Genomic DNA, 18,575 nt, shown 5'->3' on the forward strand with positions numbered 1-18,575 from the left:
TATAGAGGACCAAGTCCTTAGCCTGTGTAGCTTGGCCACAGTCCATGTAGTTAGCGTCAGAATTGCACTGTACTTTTATTTAATGAAAAAATACTTATTTATGCAAGAATAGTTTACTTAGTTATCAAAATAAAAATGTTGGGAATAATTACATACATGATGCCACTAATTGACTTTCTCCCCAAATTTAATATTTATAATTTTAATACTGTATTAAAAAATCAGAGACAAATTTTTAAAAAACACACTTTGGGAATAGGGCATTGTCAGCAAGATATACAAACATATTCAATGGAGTGTTCAGATTATGAAGATAAAGTAATGGGAAATAAATGAACTTTGAAACTTAATAGAATGATTTATTTTTAACTTGATCAATGCAAGGCACTGATTTTCAATCAATGAAAATCATATACTGCGATGGAAGTATTTCCAAAACATAGTCTTCAAACACTAATTTGTTAGATTCTAATGTGTTATTTTGCAAAAAGCATTCTGTGATAAGGAATTTGGAAACTGTTGCTTTAAAGTAGGTTAAACAGTACTCTATTCTTGGTGTTCATTCTGTTAACATGAACTGTCTATCGCTAGTAGAATAATTCAGATACAGAATTCCTATACTTACTGAATTTTTCCTGTAGCTTCTCACAGGACCAGTAAGAAACTGATCATCCACAGGGATTGTAATTACAATCCTGAGTGCTTTGGACCAGATAATGGTCCAATAATGCAATTATTATAATTACATTGACATTGGGTTGATGTTTTGAGCTGTACAGAGCGTTACAAAAATTTTTTTTTAAGTAGGCCGTTTTATGTCCATTTCAAGTTGTGGGGAAAAATACAGGGGCAGGCAAACAAAAAACATCCCCCAAACTTAGTTTCTTTTTCAATTAGTTCATGCTTCAAAGTATAAAGCTTTAAAGCTTTAACGGTTAAAATTACAGCAAAGGGAGGAGAAACTATAAACTTCCTGAGTTTCTTTTAAATGGTTCCATAAAAAGATTATGAGTCTTATTTTTATGCAAACTAGGTATAATTTCCTGTAAGGGCTGAATTGGTTGTCAATGTAGTTACGAAGAACAAACAAGTACAAGATTTTTCTTTAAGATTTAAATTTAAAATGCCCACAAATTTTTTGGTGTGCTGTTACTTTTGAGTCCACAGATATACCTTATGGCTTTTATATAATGTGTTCTTCATGCATTTATTAAAAAAAATTCCTTATGCCCAAGTCTTGTTCATTATATGAACATTTTGTTGATGCTTTGAAGTAGAAAATATACCTTCATTTCAGAATGAGTCTAAAATAATAAAACATAAAGCATTAAAACTATTTTGGATTTGCAGGACATCTTTAATGTAATATGAATCTATATGCAGATTTAACATAGGAAGCGTCCTGGGACAGAGATAGAACACAGAGAACTTTGCTATTCCCCTGGGCTAACTTGGTTAAACAAAGGATTAAGCAAATCGCCATAAATCTCCTTGGCTCATTGTTTTTCTTACTTGTTTTTTTACTGCCACCCCCGCTCTGCCACCCCCCAGACCTGTTTATTCCTGAGCTTTCTCTTTACAACTTATCAAGTCACCTGGCTGTTGCAAAAAGAAGGGAGAGACAGACCCTAAGACCAGACAGCTTCAAACTGGAGTTCAAGCATGTGATGCACACAATCCCCGTGAGATGTTCTCAAGCCCTGCACAACCACCAAATGGACTTTTACCAAAGCTACATTCCTTTCTTTCTCAACGGAGAATATGTATTCCTTTGTTCTCAATCCCCAACCCTAAAACCCAAATAGTCCCAAACCCAGGGAGTCTTTCATGCCCACAGAGGTCTCCCTGGAGATCTTTCCTTGCTTTTTCAATAGTCAAGAAACACAGACTGGCCTCACTGAGTGTCTGTAAAGCCCTCTTTTCAGTCTTGATCAGCCAGTCTCATGAGCTCATCATGGGCCCTGGAAGCAGGACTAACATTAGTCTATCCCTCCGATTCCCAGAAGCTGGAGCAGTGGACAGTGATGGACTCTGGGCTTATTTACTATTATGTTGGAGGGTGAGATAGGACCTGATGGATCTCTGGATCCCCTCCCTTGTCAGTTGACAGATTCAGACATCATTTAGTATCTTTACTAACTTTACTTTAAAAACTTGCAATACAAAATAAGTTGTGTGACAATCCTATGGCATATCAATAGAATTACCACAGCTATCACTAAGATTACCTCTCTAATCATTGCGTTCAAATTGATATCCCTTCTCTCTGACATTAGATGGAATAAGGGGTCCTCTATAAGACTGCTCTCTCATCAAACACTGTTTTCATACTATATCATGTAGAGTTGGGGAGTTGTGACAGAGACCTTTTATCCTGTGAGCCTAAAATATTTTCTATTATTTTAGGAAAACATCTAGTGACAAGTGATTTAACCTAAAGTTTCCTCACCATCACTCCATTTTGGAAAGTATTTGATAGTTATGTAGTACTGTTTTACTTTTAGGAGATAAAAAGCTATGCATATTAAACATCATGGGCTCAGGAGCACCCTCAAATAAACCTTTCTGCTTATTTGATATTAATAGATGGAAAATATCACAGACATAGTTTAGCTCAACTTTGGAATATTTATTGATAGTGTATTCTGTCATAAATTGCGAATGAGAAATAACAAAGACAGACTTGCTGAGGGTAAAGATTAAAGAGAAATGTCTCAAATGACTGGAAATACTTGTGGAACTTAAAACAGGAGCATCTAGGCCCTGCTGGTGGTGCAGGCAGTTGAGTGCAGTGCTGTGAAGCTGTTGGCAGCCTCTGCAGGGCTGGTTTGATCCCTGCTGGCTGCAGAGCAACCCACATGGCACAACAGACCTCTCTTGTCTCGCCTGCTGCTCCCCTCAGCAGTGTATTTCAGTCAGTCTACCTGTTCTGTTCCCCACTCTGTCTCTGGTGAATCCTCTCACCCTCCCGCACATCTGGCCTATACCCCGGTTCTTGTATAAATAAAATAAATTAAAAAAACAAAAAACAAAAAACAATATGTTAAAAAAAAAAGGAGCATCTGGCATTTTTATACTTTATCAATTCACCTTCAAAGTACTCTTTTCAGATAAGTCAAAGATATTCTTCCATATTTCACAAGAAAATATGAATGTGTTAGGGGGAAAAGGATGTCCTGAGCTAATTCCATACAGGCTTTGTGGACTCCACCCTCACTCCAGACCAAAGCCATCAGGACACTGGGAAAGACAAATCCCATCAACACCAAAGGGAAGGTTGCTGGAACCTGAGGGTGGGGTTAAGAAGCCAGGTTTGGTATAAAACCTCACACGTGGGCCTTAGGGGGTTCCTTTTTGTCTCTCCACCAGCTCGCGGCTCTCAGCCAGCTCTCAGAGCGCCATTGGGTTTCCAGGTCGGCAGATCAGGTAGGACGCATTTAAGATTTTATTTCCCTATTTTCTCCCTGAGTTATACATGTCCAAGTTTCCCCATGGAGTTAACTAACCACAGATGGCTCTGTCCTAAATCATGTTGGGCGCCAAATCTGTTACACAGCAGCCCTGATTAAAAAATGGGTTGCTTGGCTGTGGGTCCTAACCCGCGTGCTTTAAAGGGACTTTTAAATACTCCACTGTAGGTACACACAAAAGGTTAATAAAAGGTTTATTTACAAGGGAAGGGGAAATGAGGTGTATTTAGGAGCATACTGAGTCAGGTCCACAAGAGAGATGAGTGCACCCTGGACGGCAGAACCCATTTAAAATAGGCAGGTTTGCAGGGTCTGGGCTGCCCCCCTCCCTGCCCTGTAACAAATGGAAATAAAGAGAGTTAAATAAACAGCACACACTGCCAATTAAAGCTGTAAGCACAGTTTGGGAAAATGCAAATTTTCTCAATATTATTATACTCTCATAAACCAAGAAGTTAAACTATGGTCCAAAACAGTGTTATAGAAATGGGAAAATTCTAAACAACAAGCTTTAAATGGAGATAAAAAGACTTGTCAATGTTGATATTGCTGATGTAATTCAGTGGAATAGGTATGAGATTATTGCTTCTCCCACCTAAGAGGTAGAGAGATGTACAAATATTTGATGAATATCATACAGAAAGTTTGTAGCAAGTGTAGCTCTAAGTTCTTCTCAAATCTAATTTCTCAGAACTGTGACAGAAGAGGAAGAACAATAGAAAAATCTTAACCTGATGGTAGATCAATTAAATCCAATCAAACCCCAGTGGGGTTTCTCTCCATTTCTTTTTCTTTTTCTTTTTTTTAAGATTTATTTTATTTGTACAAGAGCTGGGGTATAGGCCAGAGGTGCATGAAGGTAAGAGGATTCACCAGAGACAGACCAGGGAAAAGAACAGGCAAACTGATGATCTACACAGCTGAGGGGAGCAGTGGGCGAGACAGGAGAGGTCTGCTCTCCATGTGGGTTGCTCTGCGGCCAGCGGGGATCGAACTGGCACTGCAGAGGCTGCGGACAGCTTCACAGCGCTGCGCTCAACTGCCTGTGCCACCAGGGAGGCCCACTCTCTCCATTTCTTAACCATTCATTCATTATATAAATATTTATTGAACCTACTGTTCTAGGTGCGTGTGATCCATCAGTGAATAAATTAATTCAAGAAACTCATGAATCTACATTCTTATGATACAAAACGTAAATAAAAACAACAAATAAGTAATTATATGGCATGTTATAGGATGATACATTTAGAAATTAAAAACTAGAGCAGGCTAAGGGGTTATAGGAGAGCTTGGTAGGATCGCGAGCATAACGTTCTATCATGTATTTAAGTGGGAAATTTTGTATACATGTACCTTGCATACGCTAGTTTACCTTTAATTATTCCTTAAAATATCAAGGCTGAAGGATATAAAAAATTCCAGAAATTCTACCTTTTGTTCTGTGAAAATTTTAAAGTGATTAACATTTTTAAAGATCTACAAAGTGCTCTTACAACTGAACAAAAATAAAACAACCCAATCAAAATATGGGCCAAAGACCTAAATAGGTACTTCTTCAAAGGAGACATACATATGGTCAACAGGCATATGAAAAAAACGTTCATCATCACTTATGATCAGGAAATGTAAATCAAAACAATGAGAAAAAGGAACCCTGTTACATGCTTGGTGGGAAGGTAGACTGGTCCAGCCTCTATATAAAGAAATGTGGAGAGTCCACAAAAGACTAAAAATGGATCTATGAGATCACCCAGTAATTACACTCCTAGGAATCTACCCAAAGAATACAAAAACACTAATTCAAAGGAAACCTGTATTCTGAAGTTTATAGCACCACTATTTACAACAGTCAAATATGGAAACAACCTAAATGCCCCAGAACAGATGACTGGATCAAGAAAATGTAGCATGCATATATATACCTATACATCTATATCTATCCATCCATCCATCCATCCATCCATCCATTTATATGCACATACACACAAACACACACACACACACAATGGAATACAACTCAGTGATCAAAAAAGATGGACTCATGCCATTTGCAACAACATGGAACCGGAAGGGATTATCCTAAGTGCAATAAGCCAGAATGAGAAAGATACATAGATAAATACCGGATGGCTTAACTTGTAAGTGGAATCTAGAAAGCCAAACAATGGATCAGAGAAAAACAAACTTTAAAACCAACTCTTGAAAGCTGATCATAGATCTGAGGCATCCAGGAGGGGATATGTAGGGAATGATGCAGGGAAGAAAATTGTGGGTGGAGAGGAGGAGAGCACAATGGACTATGGTGGAGGACTATGGGTGCTTTGATGAATGGAAAAATTATGGAGACCACAACTGAGGGGAGAAATCCTATACTATGAGAAAACAAACTAGGATGTCAAATGATTTATTAATAAAAAGTTTTAAAAAAAGAATATGTGATTTGATTTTTAGTGATTTAAAATCTGTGCTATAGTGATACCATCCAAGATTTCATAGTGAAAGTAAATAACCATAATTTGTATTATGTTTTTGGACAGATAAATGCCAAAAAATGTTATTTGTATAACAACATTTATAGAGGAATTATATTTAATACTGTGGATCAGGATGGATGAACATTTATATTTCTTCCAAGGTATACTTTAGAATCTGAATTTTAGAGTATGAACATATCACTTTTCAGTACAAAATCTGCTATTATGAGGAATTTCAGATAGAACAGAAAATGGCCTAAACTAATATAGCTAAACTGGTGAATATAATTAATCTGGTGCATAAATAAACTGCTTTTATCAGTATAACAACTGATAATGTGATCCACAGATGGACAACGCTGATGAGACAGAAATATCCTAAGGCCAGTATAGAAGAGGGGATTAATGTCTCTGACTGCATGACATGGGGATCAATTTTATGTTTAAACTAAAAGCAGGAAAAAGGTTTTTCTCGAATACTCCTTTAAATCATTTCCACCATTCACTGTGCAAGGTGATTTGGCTGAAAGGAAGCAAAGGTCATAGGGACTGCAATTTAGGGAGTGCCCTGGTTAGAGTGGCCAAGTTACAGCATTCTACTAAGTCTATCAGAACAAACAGAACATATCTGAGGAAACCAGTTAACTGTTAAACAAGTCAGGCAATAAAGATTCAATTTCTTCCAACTTGACTTTGGGTAAATATGTTAGTAAATACTAAAATATCTCAATGGACATACATCATAGATCAGATTTAAAAGATAGGAATGATGCTGGACAAACACAAAAAACTAAACTGGAACAATTCACTAAGTTAAGGATCCCAGATCCAAATACAACCGCCAGGAAGTTCTGACCCTTCTTTTTTCTGTGTGTATTTTCCCTCCAGAATACACACAATACTGGGTTCTTTAAGCTTTAAGTGGCCAATGCTAAGGTAAGAAGTCCACTGCCTTTGGCCAATATAAATTATTTTTGTGCTTTTGCCTTTTCTAATGGATAAAATGTTTTTGTGAGAGGCAGGGGATTTTAAAAGGTTATTTTTTCTAAAAGAAAAATTTTTCTTTTAGAAAAAATAACATTGACTGTTAAGTGGCTTATGGAAGCCCTCATGAATCTAATTAGCAGATAAGGGTAAAAGTGATAATATATGAGAGTCATTCTGAAAGCTCATAGGTGATGTTAAAAACAAATGATCATCTTGGTGATTCACTGTGCATAACAATTTAAAATGTGAGCAAACACTTACATGCTCCATTCCAGGAGAAACACATTTTTAAAGTGATCTTCAATTTTACATTAATGACTAATTTTGGTCTACATTATCACCATATCTCAGTAATGTAGGACTACTTACTTTGCACTGGTGTTACTTATGTAGAGAATAAAATACTCAGTTTCTGTTAGAATGTTTCTCAATGGATACCTATTATAAACACTAAACTCATTATAATTTTGTTAGTGTTTTAAATGCATGAATTAATCTTAAACTTAGCAGTGAATATATATTAACCTGAAAATGGAGGTTTTTTTTTTTTTAAAGATGTATTTATTTATACAAGCACTGGGTACAGTCAGAAGCACGGGAGGGTGAGAAAATTCACCAGAGCCAGAGCGGGGAGCAGAGCAGGCAGAAGGACCAAAGTACACTGCTGAGGGGAGCAACGGGCGGCAGGAGAGGTCTGCGCGCCATGAGGGACCCTCCAGTGGCCAAGGAGCAGCCGGGGATCAAACCGGCGCTGCAGAGGCTGCGGGCAGCTTCGCAACCCAGCGCTCAACCACTGTGCCACTGGGGAAGCCCAATAATATGGAGTTTTTGTGGCCCATATCACAAAACTTAGATAAAATTGGAATTATGGGATAAGGTTAAAAAAAAAAGGACAGTATTTTCGGAAACATCTTTGTAGGGGAAGGTTTAAGAGATCCTAATAAATGTTTGTTATAATCTTTATACTTTGTAAAAGTGAGTGGTTCTATTAGTGCAATAAAATATAATAAAACTGGGGGAGTACCTTTCAAATAGCAGAAGTTATTTCTGCAAGGTTGGAGGGTAACTACCAAGCACCTCCTCACTCCTAGCAATTTAAACTCATCTTCCTTTGGTCACCTCCAGGTAGAATGAAGGAGGACCATTGTCCAGCGTTTGCAAATATGTGGCCTCAATGATTCAGGCTTATCCACTATAAATCAATCTCATTTTTTAATAAAATGACAACTGTATTAAAATAAAATAATAACTGGCAAACATTGCTTATGGCTGGCTTAGAACTAGAGTTCACTACATACTCTGGTCAAAGACAGCCATTGTTTACAAACTTTTGGAATCTCAATTATTTATCACTGCATTTTACCTTTCATTTTGTCTTTGGGGTTTAGAAAACAAAAATGGGTACAGTTTTCTAAAAGCATGTACAGCTTTCTGCTTTCATTTACTGCCATTTTCAATTCAATGAGGAATAAACTAGAGGTATTTGGAGTTTTCACCAATTAGTTTTCAACCTTTCTTCTCTGCCACTTGACATGTTGGGCATGTAATACATCTCACCAGTTTGGTCATGAAAAATGTCAAGTGTGAAACTTTATTCTCAAATTGATTCAAATCCTCTCTCCCTACCCCCCACCCCTGCCCCCGCTTTCTGTACATAGACTTGTTGGGCCTATTCAACAGACTCTAGATAAGTCCCAAGGGAGGTTTCTGGCACCATTTTTGCCTACCTTTAAGACGTCCTTGTCATCAACTTTGGACTTAGCGGCAACTTACTGACAAAGATGTGTCCAAGAATGTCTTATTACATATAAATGATATATGTACAGTGTGGTGCCCCAATACTCAGTTTATGACACACTTCATTAAAACTTCATTTTCCTCCATTAAATACAAGTGTGTTTTACCTTTACTCCCAAAGATAGAAAATATATAGAACACTGAAGAAAAATGGAATTACCATGGCTGTTACATCTGGACGTTTCCACGAGTCTGCCATTTTGATCGTAGCATGCCATTGCCTGATAACGATATCCTTGACCACATTCTTTGATGTCTCCTTGTGCTTTCATTCCCAGTAACACATCCACTTTGCCCTCTGGTAAAATGCAGTCTGACCAGTTTCCCACAGGCTGTAAGTTATATTTGTCACAAGGACAATACTGAGTCTCAATCAGGGGGTACAAATGAGAATTCTTACATTTTTCCTTCTTTTTACTTTTTCCTGTGGAGAAGAAAGCACCAGACAATTTAAGTTGGTAAATGTCATCACTAATTTCAAGCATTCCTAAGTTTTCTATTTCCTAAAATTCCTTTCTACTTTTAACTATATTCAGCACTAGCCTAGAAATGAATGCTATTTTCTTGTTCCACAGTGCAAACACAGAGGATGTTGGCAATACTGGTAATACCGGGTGCTTTGCAGAGAACATTTTTTCTTATTTTTTTCCATTTAAAAAAATAGCCCATTTTGCATAAGGCACTTATTGTTGTGCTGAATTTTATGTGCTTCAAAATGATCAAAATCCTCTAAAATGATCATGTGCTTTCATTGACAGGGAAGTTTGAGAAAATTGCATAAATTGCTCCTTTAGATCATACACAAAAGTATGAAATGGAGAGAGTTAATGCATTAGAGTGCAAAGCTCTTTTATTAATGCCAAATAGATGGTATAGTTATATAGGATAATTCAGAAAATGACATTTCTGGATTTATATTACTGATTATGAATTTTCATTTTTCAGTATTTCTGAAGAGTAAATATTTTGACATTTGATTAATGTAGGATATCAATTATATTTGAAATGCAGATACTTAATATCAGAATATTAGAAATCATTTGAATATAAATTTCCCTTTAATAAAAGATGAATATAATAGTAACACAAATGCTTGAAGAATATATCTAATTTAATTAGATAATATATTTATATTATATTTATTACATATATATATATTCTGCAAATTTATTTGCAAATAATTAAATCTTACTACATATATTTCTCTCTAATTTTCATAAATATATAGTTTTCATTATGACAAATGGTTCAATTTACAACTTCTAAATTCTGACTAGTATTGACATCCACTATTTTAGGTTTCTTTGGCCACTGATAAATGCAAATGAATCAGGGTTGTGTAGTATGATAACTTCATTAACATTGTGTTTTGTCATTATGTCTGGTTGTGAAAATGCAGTTTTCAGATATAGATTTAATGTATCCTCTTTCTAAGAGATGAGAATAATATGAGACTCTGACAGTCAAAATGACAATAAGAAAGTGAAGTGGAAACCTTTCCTCTTATCTCCCCCCAAAAAAACTTTTCTCCAAGCACTTCACAGTCTATAAGAAATCAACCAAAAGCACATGTTTAATCTGAAAAATTATCTATCATGTAGCATATATATAGAGAGAGTTCAATTCCCACAGGTACTTTCTCTTTCTACTAAAAGTATGTAATGCATCTGTCACTGCTAGCTTACATTAAAAGGCACTGATATATCAGATATAAGTACAGCAACATAAAGGCATATCTGTGCATTTTCCAAGTACATTGTCAGAATTCTCTTGGCCTGACTTTTATTGTGTTTTTCTACCTTGACAAATATTAGCTTTGGCCTCCCATTATTCTTACCAACAATAGTGCGCTTTCTGGTCCTGATGGCACCACAGTCTCCATTGCACGAAGAAAACTTAGACCAGCTGGTAAATTGACAGTCATCTTGGCAGGGAATCTGGCATGCCTGGGTGAGGGCTGGCACAGGGCCTGCATGCTGGAGGCATTCATGGATGCTGGCCTGCCCTCCATCTTGCTTTCGACAAGTAATGGCTAAAGGAAAAGCGTAAAGCTGTTATAACAAACTCAAATGTTGTGATTACTCTCTCATTTAGGAATTAACATAATAGCATAAAGAGGATTCCTCTTTCAATTATTAATTTGCATCAGAAATCTGGTAGGAGTGTTTCTAATAATCACAGTAGTCATTAAATTAATCCTGCAGATTTTTTTAATAACAGATAACCCTCGTGTTTTTTTTTTGTAACACAAAAGAGACTTCCACACCCAAACACACAGACTCTTAGCATCTAGCAGTTTTTAAATGCTATTAAGAATTTTAATTCACATACAGAGTATATTTAGAAGTGAATTATTTATGAGACTAATAAATAATATATAAATTCTGATAATAGTTTATGTTGAATACAGGCTGTTTATGGATATACTAGGATACTACATCCCTCTAATGCTTGTTTTTATATCATTGGTCACTCTAGGATTTCTACACAGAATGGATTTAGTGGCAGCAAATTGGGTGGAAGGCTTGGGGATACTTACAGAACATGGATTTGCACAGAAAGCATGTATTTGTTTCCTATTACACAGGAAGTTTGTTGGGATGACTTTGGAGTGGCCCACGGTGAAGGCAGTGTCAAAGTCACCTATCCTCTCTGTCTACAACTCCCTCTTATGTACAAATGTCAATTATGAATGTAAAAACAAAAACAAAAACTTTTAGCAATCTTAACCTACAATATCAGCATTTCTACAATTATATATAGACCTTAAAATGATCAAAAAAATTTTGATTCATTTACAATATTTCTCTTAAGATACTATTCTCCTGAATTTAAAGAACTACCATATTGAAACTAGATGTAAAATTACTTTAAATTAATAGCTGTTAAAGAAAAAGAGCAAATGATATTTAAAGTTTTCTCTTATTTACTATCCATTTGTTTTAAAAAATTATTCATTCACTTTCTGAGGATATAGATGAAGAGAGAAAACATTCAGACCATGGTCATAAAGTCCTCATGGAGCTAGCTTACCTAGCTCTGCTCAGATGGATTTGCATGGCCTTTTTTATGGTCTATGCTGAAACTGCTATTTATCTCTGCCCTGGTCAGGTTTCCAGTATCATTAAACTAGAGTGAAGGAGCCTGACATGTTGACCTATTACAGGTAGGATACTGGGGGCCCTAGGTTATATCTGTGTGCTAAAACTTAACACGCAGTAGTGTAGGACTGTGTGACTGGGGGATATAAAACAAAATAACCAAAAATTTCAGTAAGGGCACATTTCTCTGTGCAGGTGAACACAATTTGTTGAAACTGCTATACGAAAAGCTACATAATTTTGCAAATGTGGGAGAGCACTCATTTATATCTTAGCCATTGCTAGCTCCTTAGCTAGTGTACACAACATCTGTTAAGAGCAAATTTGTATGAAAAAAAGTGGTCCCTGGATTTTAAAGCTGTGAAGACCTGGCAGAGTGGGCAGTGGTGGCCTACATAAGGGTTGTGTGATAGGAAGAGACAAGTGCACCCTGTCACCCATCACCTGGAAAAGGATTTGTTTGGTGCTCTGTGTTCAACATAACAGCCTAAGATTAAATCTGGTTACAAAATCTAGATAGCTTTTAGAAAATGTTCAGGGTCTTGCTAAATCCAAACATTATAACTTAACTGGCAGAGGAAACTAACTTGGCATTTGTGCATTACTAAAGGAAAATAACAACAAAAACCAAACAAAACCACAAAAACCAACCAACCAAAAAAAAAACCACACAAAATTGTGTTATTTGAAATAAGGCTACTTTTATCTACTTACCTACTTTGACTCTTTAAAACAGAGACTGAGGGCCTCCCTGCTGGTGCAAGGGGTTAACATGCAACCTATGAAGCTATCTGCAGCCACTGCAGCATGAGTTTGATCCCCGGCCAGGGAGGAACCCACATGGCGCAGCAGACCTCCCCTGTTTCGCCCACTGCTCCCCTCAGCAGTGTATTTCAGTCGATCTGCCTGTTCTATTCCCCTCTCTGTCTCTCATGAACCCTCTCACCCCCCACAACTCTGGCCTGTACCCCAGTTCTTATATGTATAAATAAAATCTTTAAAAAAAAAAAGTAAAACAGAGACTAAAATATAAACATCTTGAGAAACAGTATGAAATTTGCTTTAGGTTCTCCATTAAGATTTTTCTCTTATGAGCTTTATTTCAGAATTGTTCCAAAAATCATTATATTAAGTGACATTACAAAAACAATAAAATAAAACCACTAGCAACACAACTCTAGAAACAAATGAACTTATTTTATGGAGCTCTGTAATATAAATCTGAATCCCTTTTCTTTATATACCTAGAGTTTATAAAATCTTAAGTATTACGACAAATTGAAAGATTAAAATAAAGTGTAAAATTCCCTATCTCTTCTCAGAAACTCAGTACACCACTCTACTAATCTGAGATTTTAGACAGCGTACTTTGCATGAATTACTTATTTAATATTATCTAACCAAGAAAAAATAGCACCATTAGTACAATATACTAAAAATTTATCATATATCTCAACTTGGTTACATTTTGACTGAGAAGAAACACAATTCAAACATAGTAATACAATCTGAAATGAACTTCCTCCTAACAGGGTGAAGAAAATATAAATGTTTGGAAATGAAACCATCTGATTTCTCAATCAGAATAATTATTTTAAGGTAAAACTCCATATTTAACTCTATATTGAGTCTTTCATTTTATTTTATAAAACTGAATGAGACATAGCATTTTTTATTTAAGTATCCTGGACAGGCAGGTTGAAAGGTCCTAAAGCCACATGCATGTGAGTGATTTATGGATTACATGTGAATTAAGGTAGTCTAGCTCAGCCCAACAATACTGACAAAATATTAGAAAGATAAGTCATTTTCTTCAGCAAATATCAATAAACGCTCTGAAACTGTGAGCTAGAATTGTTAAAAGTGACGTAATCCAATGCAATACGGAGACCTTTATGAACCACAATTTGGACATACAGTTCGATAATAGTTTTCATATATGGGGGAAAATTAAACTGGATAGTATTAAAGAATTGTTAATTTTGATGTTATAATTCTATTGTTATGTTTAAATATATACATATAGATAGATAGATAGTCTGGTATTTCTTTGAAATACTCTAGCAAAATCTTTTTAAATGTGTGAGGAGTTCCAAATAACTAAGAACGACAACATGTTAAAAACTGTTTAAGCTGGGTGAGTGATAAGTATACTACTAGTACTCATTATATTAGTTCCTCTATTTTTGTGAATATTTGAAATGTCCCATAAATTTGAATAAAAAAGGATTAATAAGTAGAATAAGTATTCAATTCCAAAATGTTTTCATGTAAGTTGAATTTTGAGTTGTGTTTTAGAGAGGAAATAATAAAAATTCCTGGAGTGAAAGGGAACAAATAACATTGGGTTGAGCTAAAAGGACAGAGATATCTGTGTTATGCATATATGAGTATGTAGATGGCAGGCTACTGATGTAGCTTTGAAGAAAATCTAATAGAATTCAGAATGTGACTATAGCTACTCGTTTTCACTTTCATGAAGAGGAATGAAACTCTCTTATTATTCAGGATGCACAAAGGAGGAGCTCTTTTGGTCTATGGATTACCCTTCAGCATGTAAAGCCATGTTGTCATTTCGTTTGAATAATCAGAGTGAAATAAATTACTAGATCTAAAATGTGCAAGCAGAAGTTCATTACAAGAAACAAAATAAGATCAATGTCCTAGTGCAGTGGAAGCTGTTGGATTATGTGTAACAAACAGTTCAAGGGGCCCTGAGACCTTATTTATTAAATTGAGAAATATTAACATGGTTTATTCCACAGCAACAATGTCTGGGTAGCATTAGAGACAGAACTTGTTCAGCTGATTGAATGATTAGATGAGTGATTTTTCCTATGGTCTTATAAAAAAAAAAAAAGCAGCAACAGTGACAATGAATTATGTAGAAATGAAAAAGAAAAAGCTTAATGTGAATGGAAGCTAGTTACCAAGAGACCTAATTGTGCTAAGAAATACGAGCAAACCTATAAATAATGCAAGAGGGCTTCAGTTGTTTACTAGGTAGATATAATGATCCTGGTCTGTCTTTGTGTAGAAGAGATTTTCCCTGACAAGTTTGCCAAATTATACTTCTTAATTACAACTTGTGAATGTAACTGGCAGAATGGAAGGAAATGCACTTTTATTTTTTATTGATCCTAAATAGTTACCAATAATCCCCAGTCTCCTTGATGCTCACAATAAATGTGAAAGTCCTTGTATGAGGACTTACTAGGAAATAATCAGGTCCCAGGGGAGTAGCTCAGACTGAGGTCAGCTAATCCTTCATAGGGATCTTTGAAGGGTTAACTAACTGCATCACAACAAATAGAGTATCAAGGAACCATCATAGATGCAACACAGTGCCAAGCTTCTTTTATGAGCTATTAAAAAAATAGCAAATTCTAATATGCATTTTAGACAGCATTTATGACAGGTTCTGGGAGTGATATAAAACAAACAAACAAAAATTCCCAAATCAACTAGGATGATAGTATCCATAGGAAATTAGAGAAAACCATTTAAAAACAGGAATAATTCTATAAATTTAAAATAATAGCTATCTAAGTGAAGAGAACAAAAATATTGGGTATCTAGTGGAAGCTAGTAAATATATTTGCCAAAGGAGATTTGAAATATCAAGTCTGCAAAATTTCTTGAAAGCAAACTCCTTTGTTCTTTTCTACTTGATTCTTCAACCCCTTCCATTCTTATTGTTCCCATTACATAACAATCTCTGGACAGTAACAGTTTAATATGAGTTACTGAGTAAACAGGCCCAACCTCAACAATGCTTCTAAACTGTAATCTTTAAAAAAGAACAAAGTGGGCAGAGTTTAAGCAAAAGATTGACACCAAGGACATCATTATAATTCAAGCTACTTAAAGATTTAAACATATTTGTTCATAAAAGATATCAGTATAAACTGTAGTGAAATACATCTCACATTTTACATGGTCATTTAGAGTTCATTTTGGTAGAGGGAGAATGAGAATATTTTCTTTTTAGACTTTCTTTTTATAAGCTTTGAAGCTAATAAGTGATTCAGGGTGAGGACTTCCAGAGCCAGGAGGTTCCCCGCCAGTAAGGGATAGTGTTGAAGTTTGTTTTTTTGTTTTTGTTTTTTTTTCCATTTTGTGTTCTACATTCTGAGTCCTAGGGCAAGTAAGGGATAATTAGGGCAGTGCAGGGTCTTCAGGAGAGTTAAGGAAGTTTCCAGAGATAAGGACAACAAATTCCAAATGGAACTAATCAAACACCCCAGGACTAGGGGTAACAGGACATCCTGGAAGAACTGTAGAGAAAAGTATGCTAAGATAAGGGCTGAGACACAGAGACTTAGTTCTGGGCACAGAGACATTCGGGCAGTGAGTGAGACCATGGAGAACTAATCAATCACAAAGAGACTGGTGGAGCTTTAGAATAATTAGGGAAGGAGGTCAATATTCTCTGAAGCACCACTCCACTTCAGCTTCCCTGCCTCTTCCTGGCATAGGAATCCCACTTCATTTCTGTTCCTTTTCTCTTCAATAAACTTCTTCTTTCTCTAAACAAATCTGCCTCTTTTCACTTGCTCGCCTGAGTGTCAACGAAGTTCCTGCTGCGACTTCGTGAGACACCAACATGTGGTGGTCTAGTGGCTGTGATGGAGACCAAGAATAGAAAAACTGGAAAGGAGGCCTCACAAGACCAGAACCTGACTTACACAAGGAGGTGGGGGTCGAGGGGAATAACATGACCATTAACCCAGCTGTAGAGGTCGGACCCTTAGGTGCCAGTGCCTAATCACAAGGCATGAGACCCAAGCAGGATCGTACTGCTATGGGGAGTGAGGCACAGACCTGAGGGTAAATAAATGGAGATTGGGCCCATCCTGGAATCTCTGATCCCCTTCTAGTTTTGCCTGTTACCCAACATCTGCAACAAGCAGGCCACTCCACGGAGGAGTGACCCCTCCCAAAGAGAAAAGTACTATATCGCTGCAGTCTCTGCACTGGCTCGGGCAGCACTCCCACTGCCCACCTGTGACTATGCAGCTGCCTCTTCTCACCAACTCTCTCCCTCTGCAGGGCTGCAGATTTCTGGCTGCCCATGACTTGTACCATGCTAGGACTTCTCTTCACTGACCTCCCTCAGTGGAGGCTGCTCTCCTCAAGGCCACCCGCCTGCAACCAGGCAGGCCTCTCTAAGCAAACCTGCCTCTCTGCCTTACCCTAATAAACCTGATCTTTAAATATCACTAACATCTCTGCCTTGTGGCAAAACTCGCCTGGGGAACTTGCCACATGCCGCTGAAACGAGAGCTCTGGTGAAACCTTTCCCAGAGTGAATCCAAGGACCCCACACTCCGCAAAACTACATCAGCTGGGGCTCAGCGCTGCCACTGCAGCCTGAGATCCATTCCTGGCTGGGAAACTAGGCCTGAAAACTTGCAATTTTTTTTTAAGATTTATTTATTTATACAAGCACTGGGTACAGTTAGAAGCATGGGAGGGTGAGAGAATTCATCAGAGCCAGAGCGGGGAGCAGAGCAGGCAGAAGGACCGAAGTACACTGCTGAGGGGAGCAGCGGGCGGCAGGAGAGGTCTGCGTGCCATGTGGGACCCTTGTCTGGTGGCCAGGGAGCAGCTGGGGATGGAACCAGCGCTGCAGAGGCTGCGGGTAGCTTCACAACCCAGCGCTCAACCGCTGCGCCACCAGGGAGGCCCCTGAAAACTTGCAATTTTGGAATCAATTCTAGAAACATCTGAATCATGCTGACTTCCACATAAAGAGGCTGATGTCAGATCTCAGTGACAGGTCATTACAAAGGATATTTCTTGTTTGGCAAGGATACAGTGGGTGGGGGATTAGGACATGAAGGGTTGACCCTGGGAATTACTAACTCTAGCGCTGTCTCCTGCCAAGTACACTTTCTGTAAATCTAGAGTTCCATCCATATCAAGAGCAAATCAGAACTTACCTTTATGAAACTCTTGACACCTGATCTATGATACTTTGCCATCATATTTTTGGTAAAAATGTGTCACAAAGTGGGAAAAAAAATGGAATAATACATATACATTCTATGCATAGTAACTGGTACTGCCCCTTAGGCCAGTTACAGAGAAAAAATAAGTAAAATGTTCAAAACTGTCATCATTATATGAGTCATGTATTTTATTTCTATGCAAATATAGTGGTAATGTAACAGGGTGGTCCCCAGGAAAGGGGGAGGTTCCAGGTTCCCTGCCCCACCCGAGGGAGGGTGGAGCTGAGCAGGAAGAGAAGTTGCAGAGGAGACTGAGGAAGGAAGGAAGCAGGATGGAGCCAGAAGGAGACCTGGAGGGGGCGCATGGAGCCTAGAGACACGTGAAGAAACTGCGCTTGTCTTTTGGTCGTGGACTGGGTGACACAGATGTGGGTGAGACCCGTGGGGAGGTGACAATGGCAGCTTTTATCTTACTGTTGATTTTGCTCTTTTCCTTCCAGGCTTGTCTGGTTGTTTCTGACCCTTTTCTGTGGGTCCCCACTGGAAGATGCTTTAGACTTGTGGCAGGCTTTAGGGCCTTATTCTGGGCCAATCCCATATGGATGGACTTTTACCCGCGAGGGGATGGGTAACTTTGGGTGCTTCATTTAGAAACTAGACTCTTTGCCTTTCCTGTATTGTTTCCTAGTTTTATTAAAGTTCCTTCCCATTAAAGTCTCATATGTTTTGTGTTGATGCGGCAGATGGCAGAACCCATTTAGAATAGGCAGGTCTGCGGGGTTTGGGCTG

General features: G+C 37.4%; 1 protein-coding gene across 1 annotated transcript in view; it reads right to left on the reverse strand.

Annotated features, from left to right (window-relative positions):
• THSD7A (thrombospondin type 1 domain containing 7A) overlaps positions 1 to 18,575 on the reverse strand; it is a gene marked incomplete at both ends in the record, with an annotated part of 412,533 nt that overhangs the window by 36,976 nt on the left and 356,982 nt on the right. The window contains 2 exons of the mRNA XM_084229821.1: positions 8,892 to 9,155; positions 10,569 to 10,763. Coding sequence (XP_084085947.1) covers positions 8,892 to 9,155; positions 10,569 to 10,763 — 459 coding nt within the window. The remainder of the gene's footprint in view (positions 1 to 8,891; positions 9,156 to 10,568; positions 10,764 to 18,575) is intronic.

This window comes from Talpa europaea, assembly GCF_964194135.1.
Source record: "Talpa europaea genome assembly, chromosome: 3".
Classification (NCBI taxonomy): domain Eukaryota; kingdom Metazoa; phylum Chordata; class Mammalia; order Eulipotyphla; family Talpidae; genus Talpa; species Talpa europaea.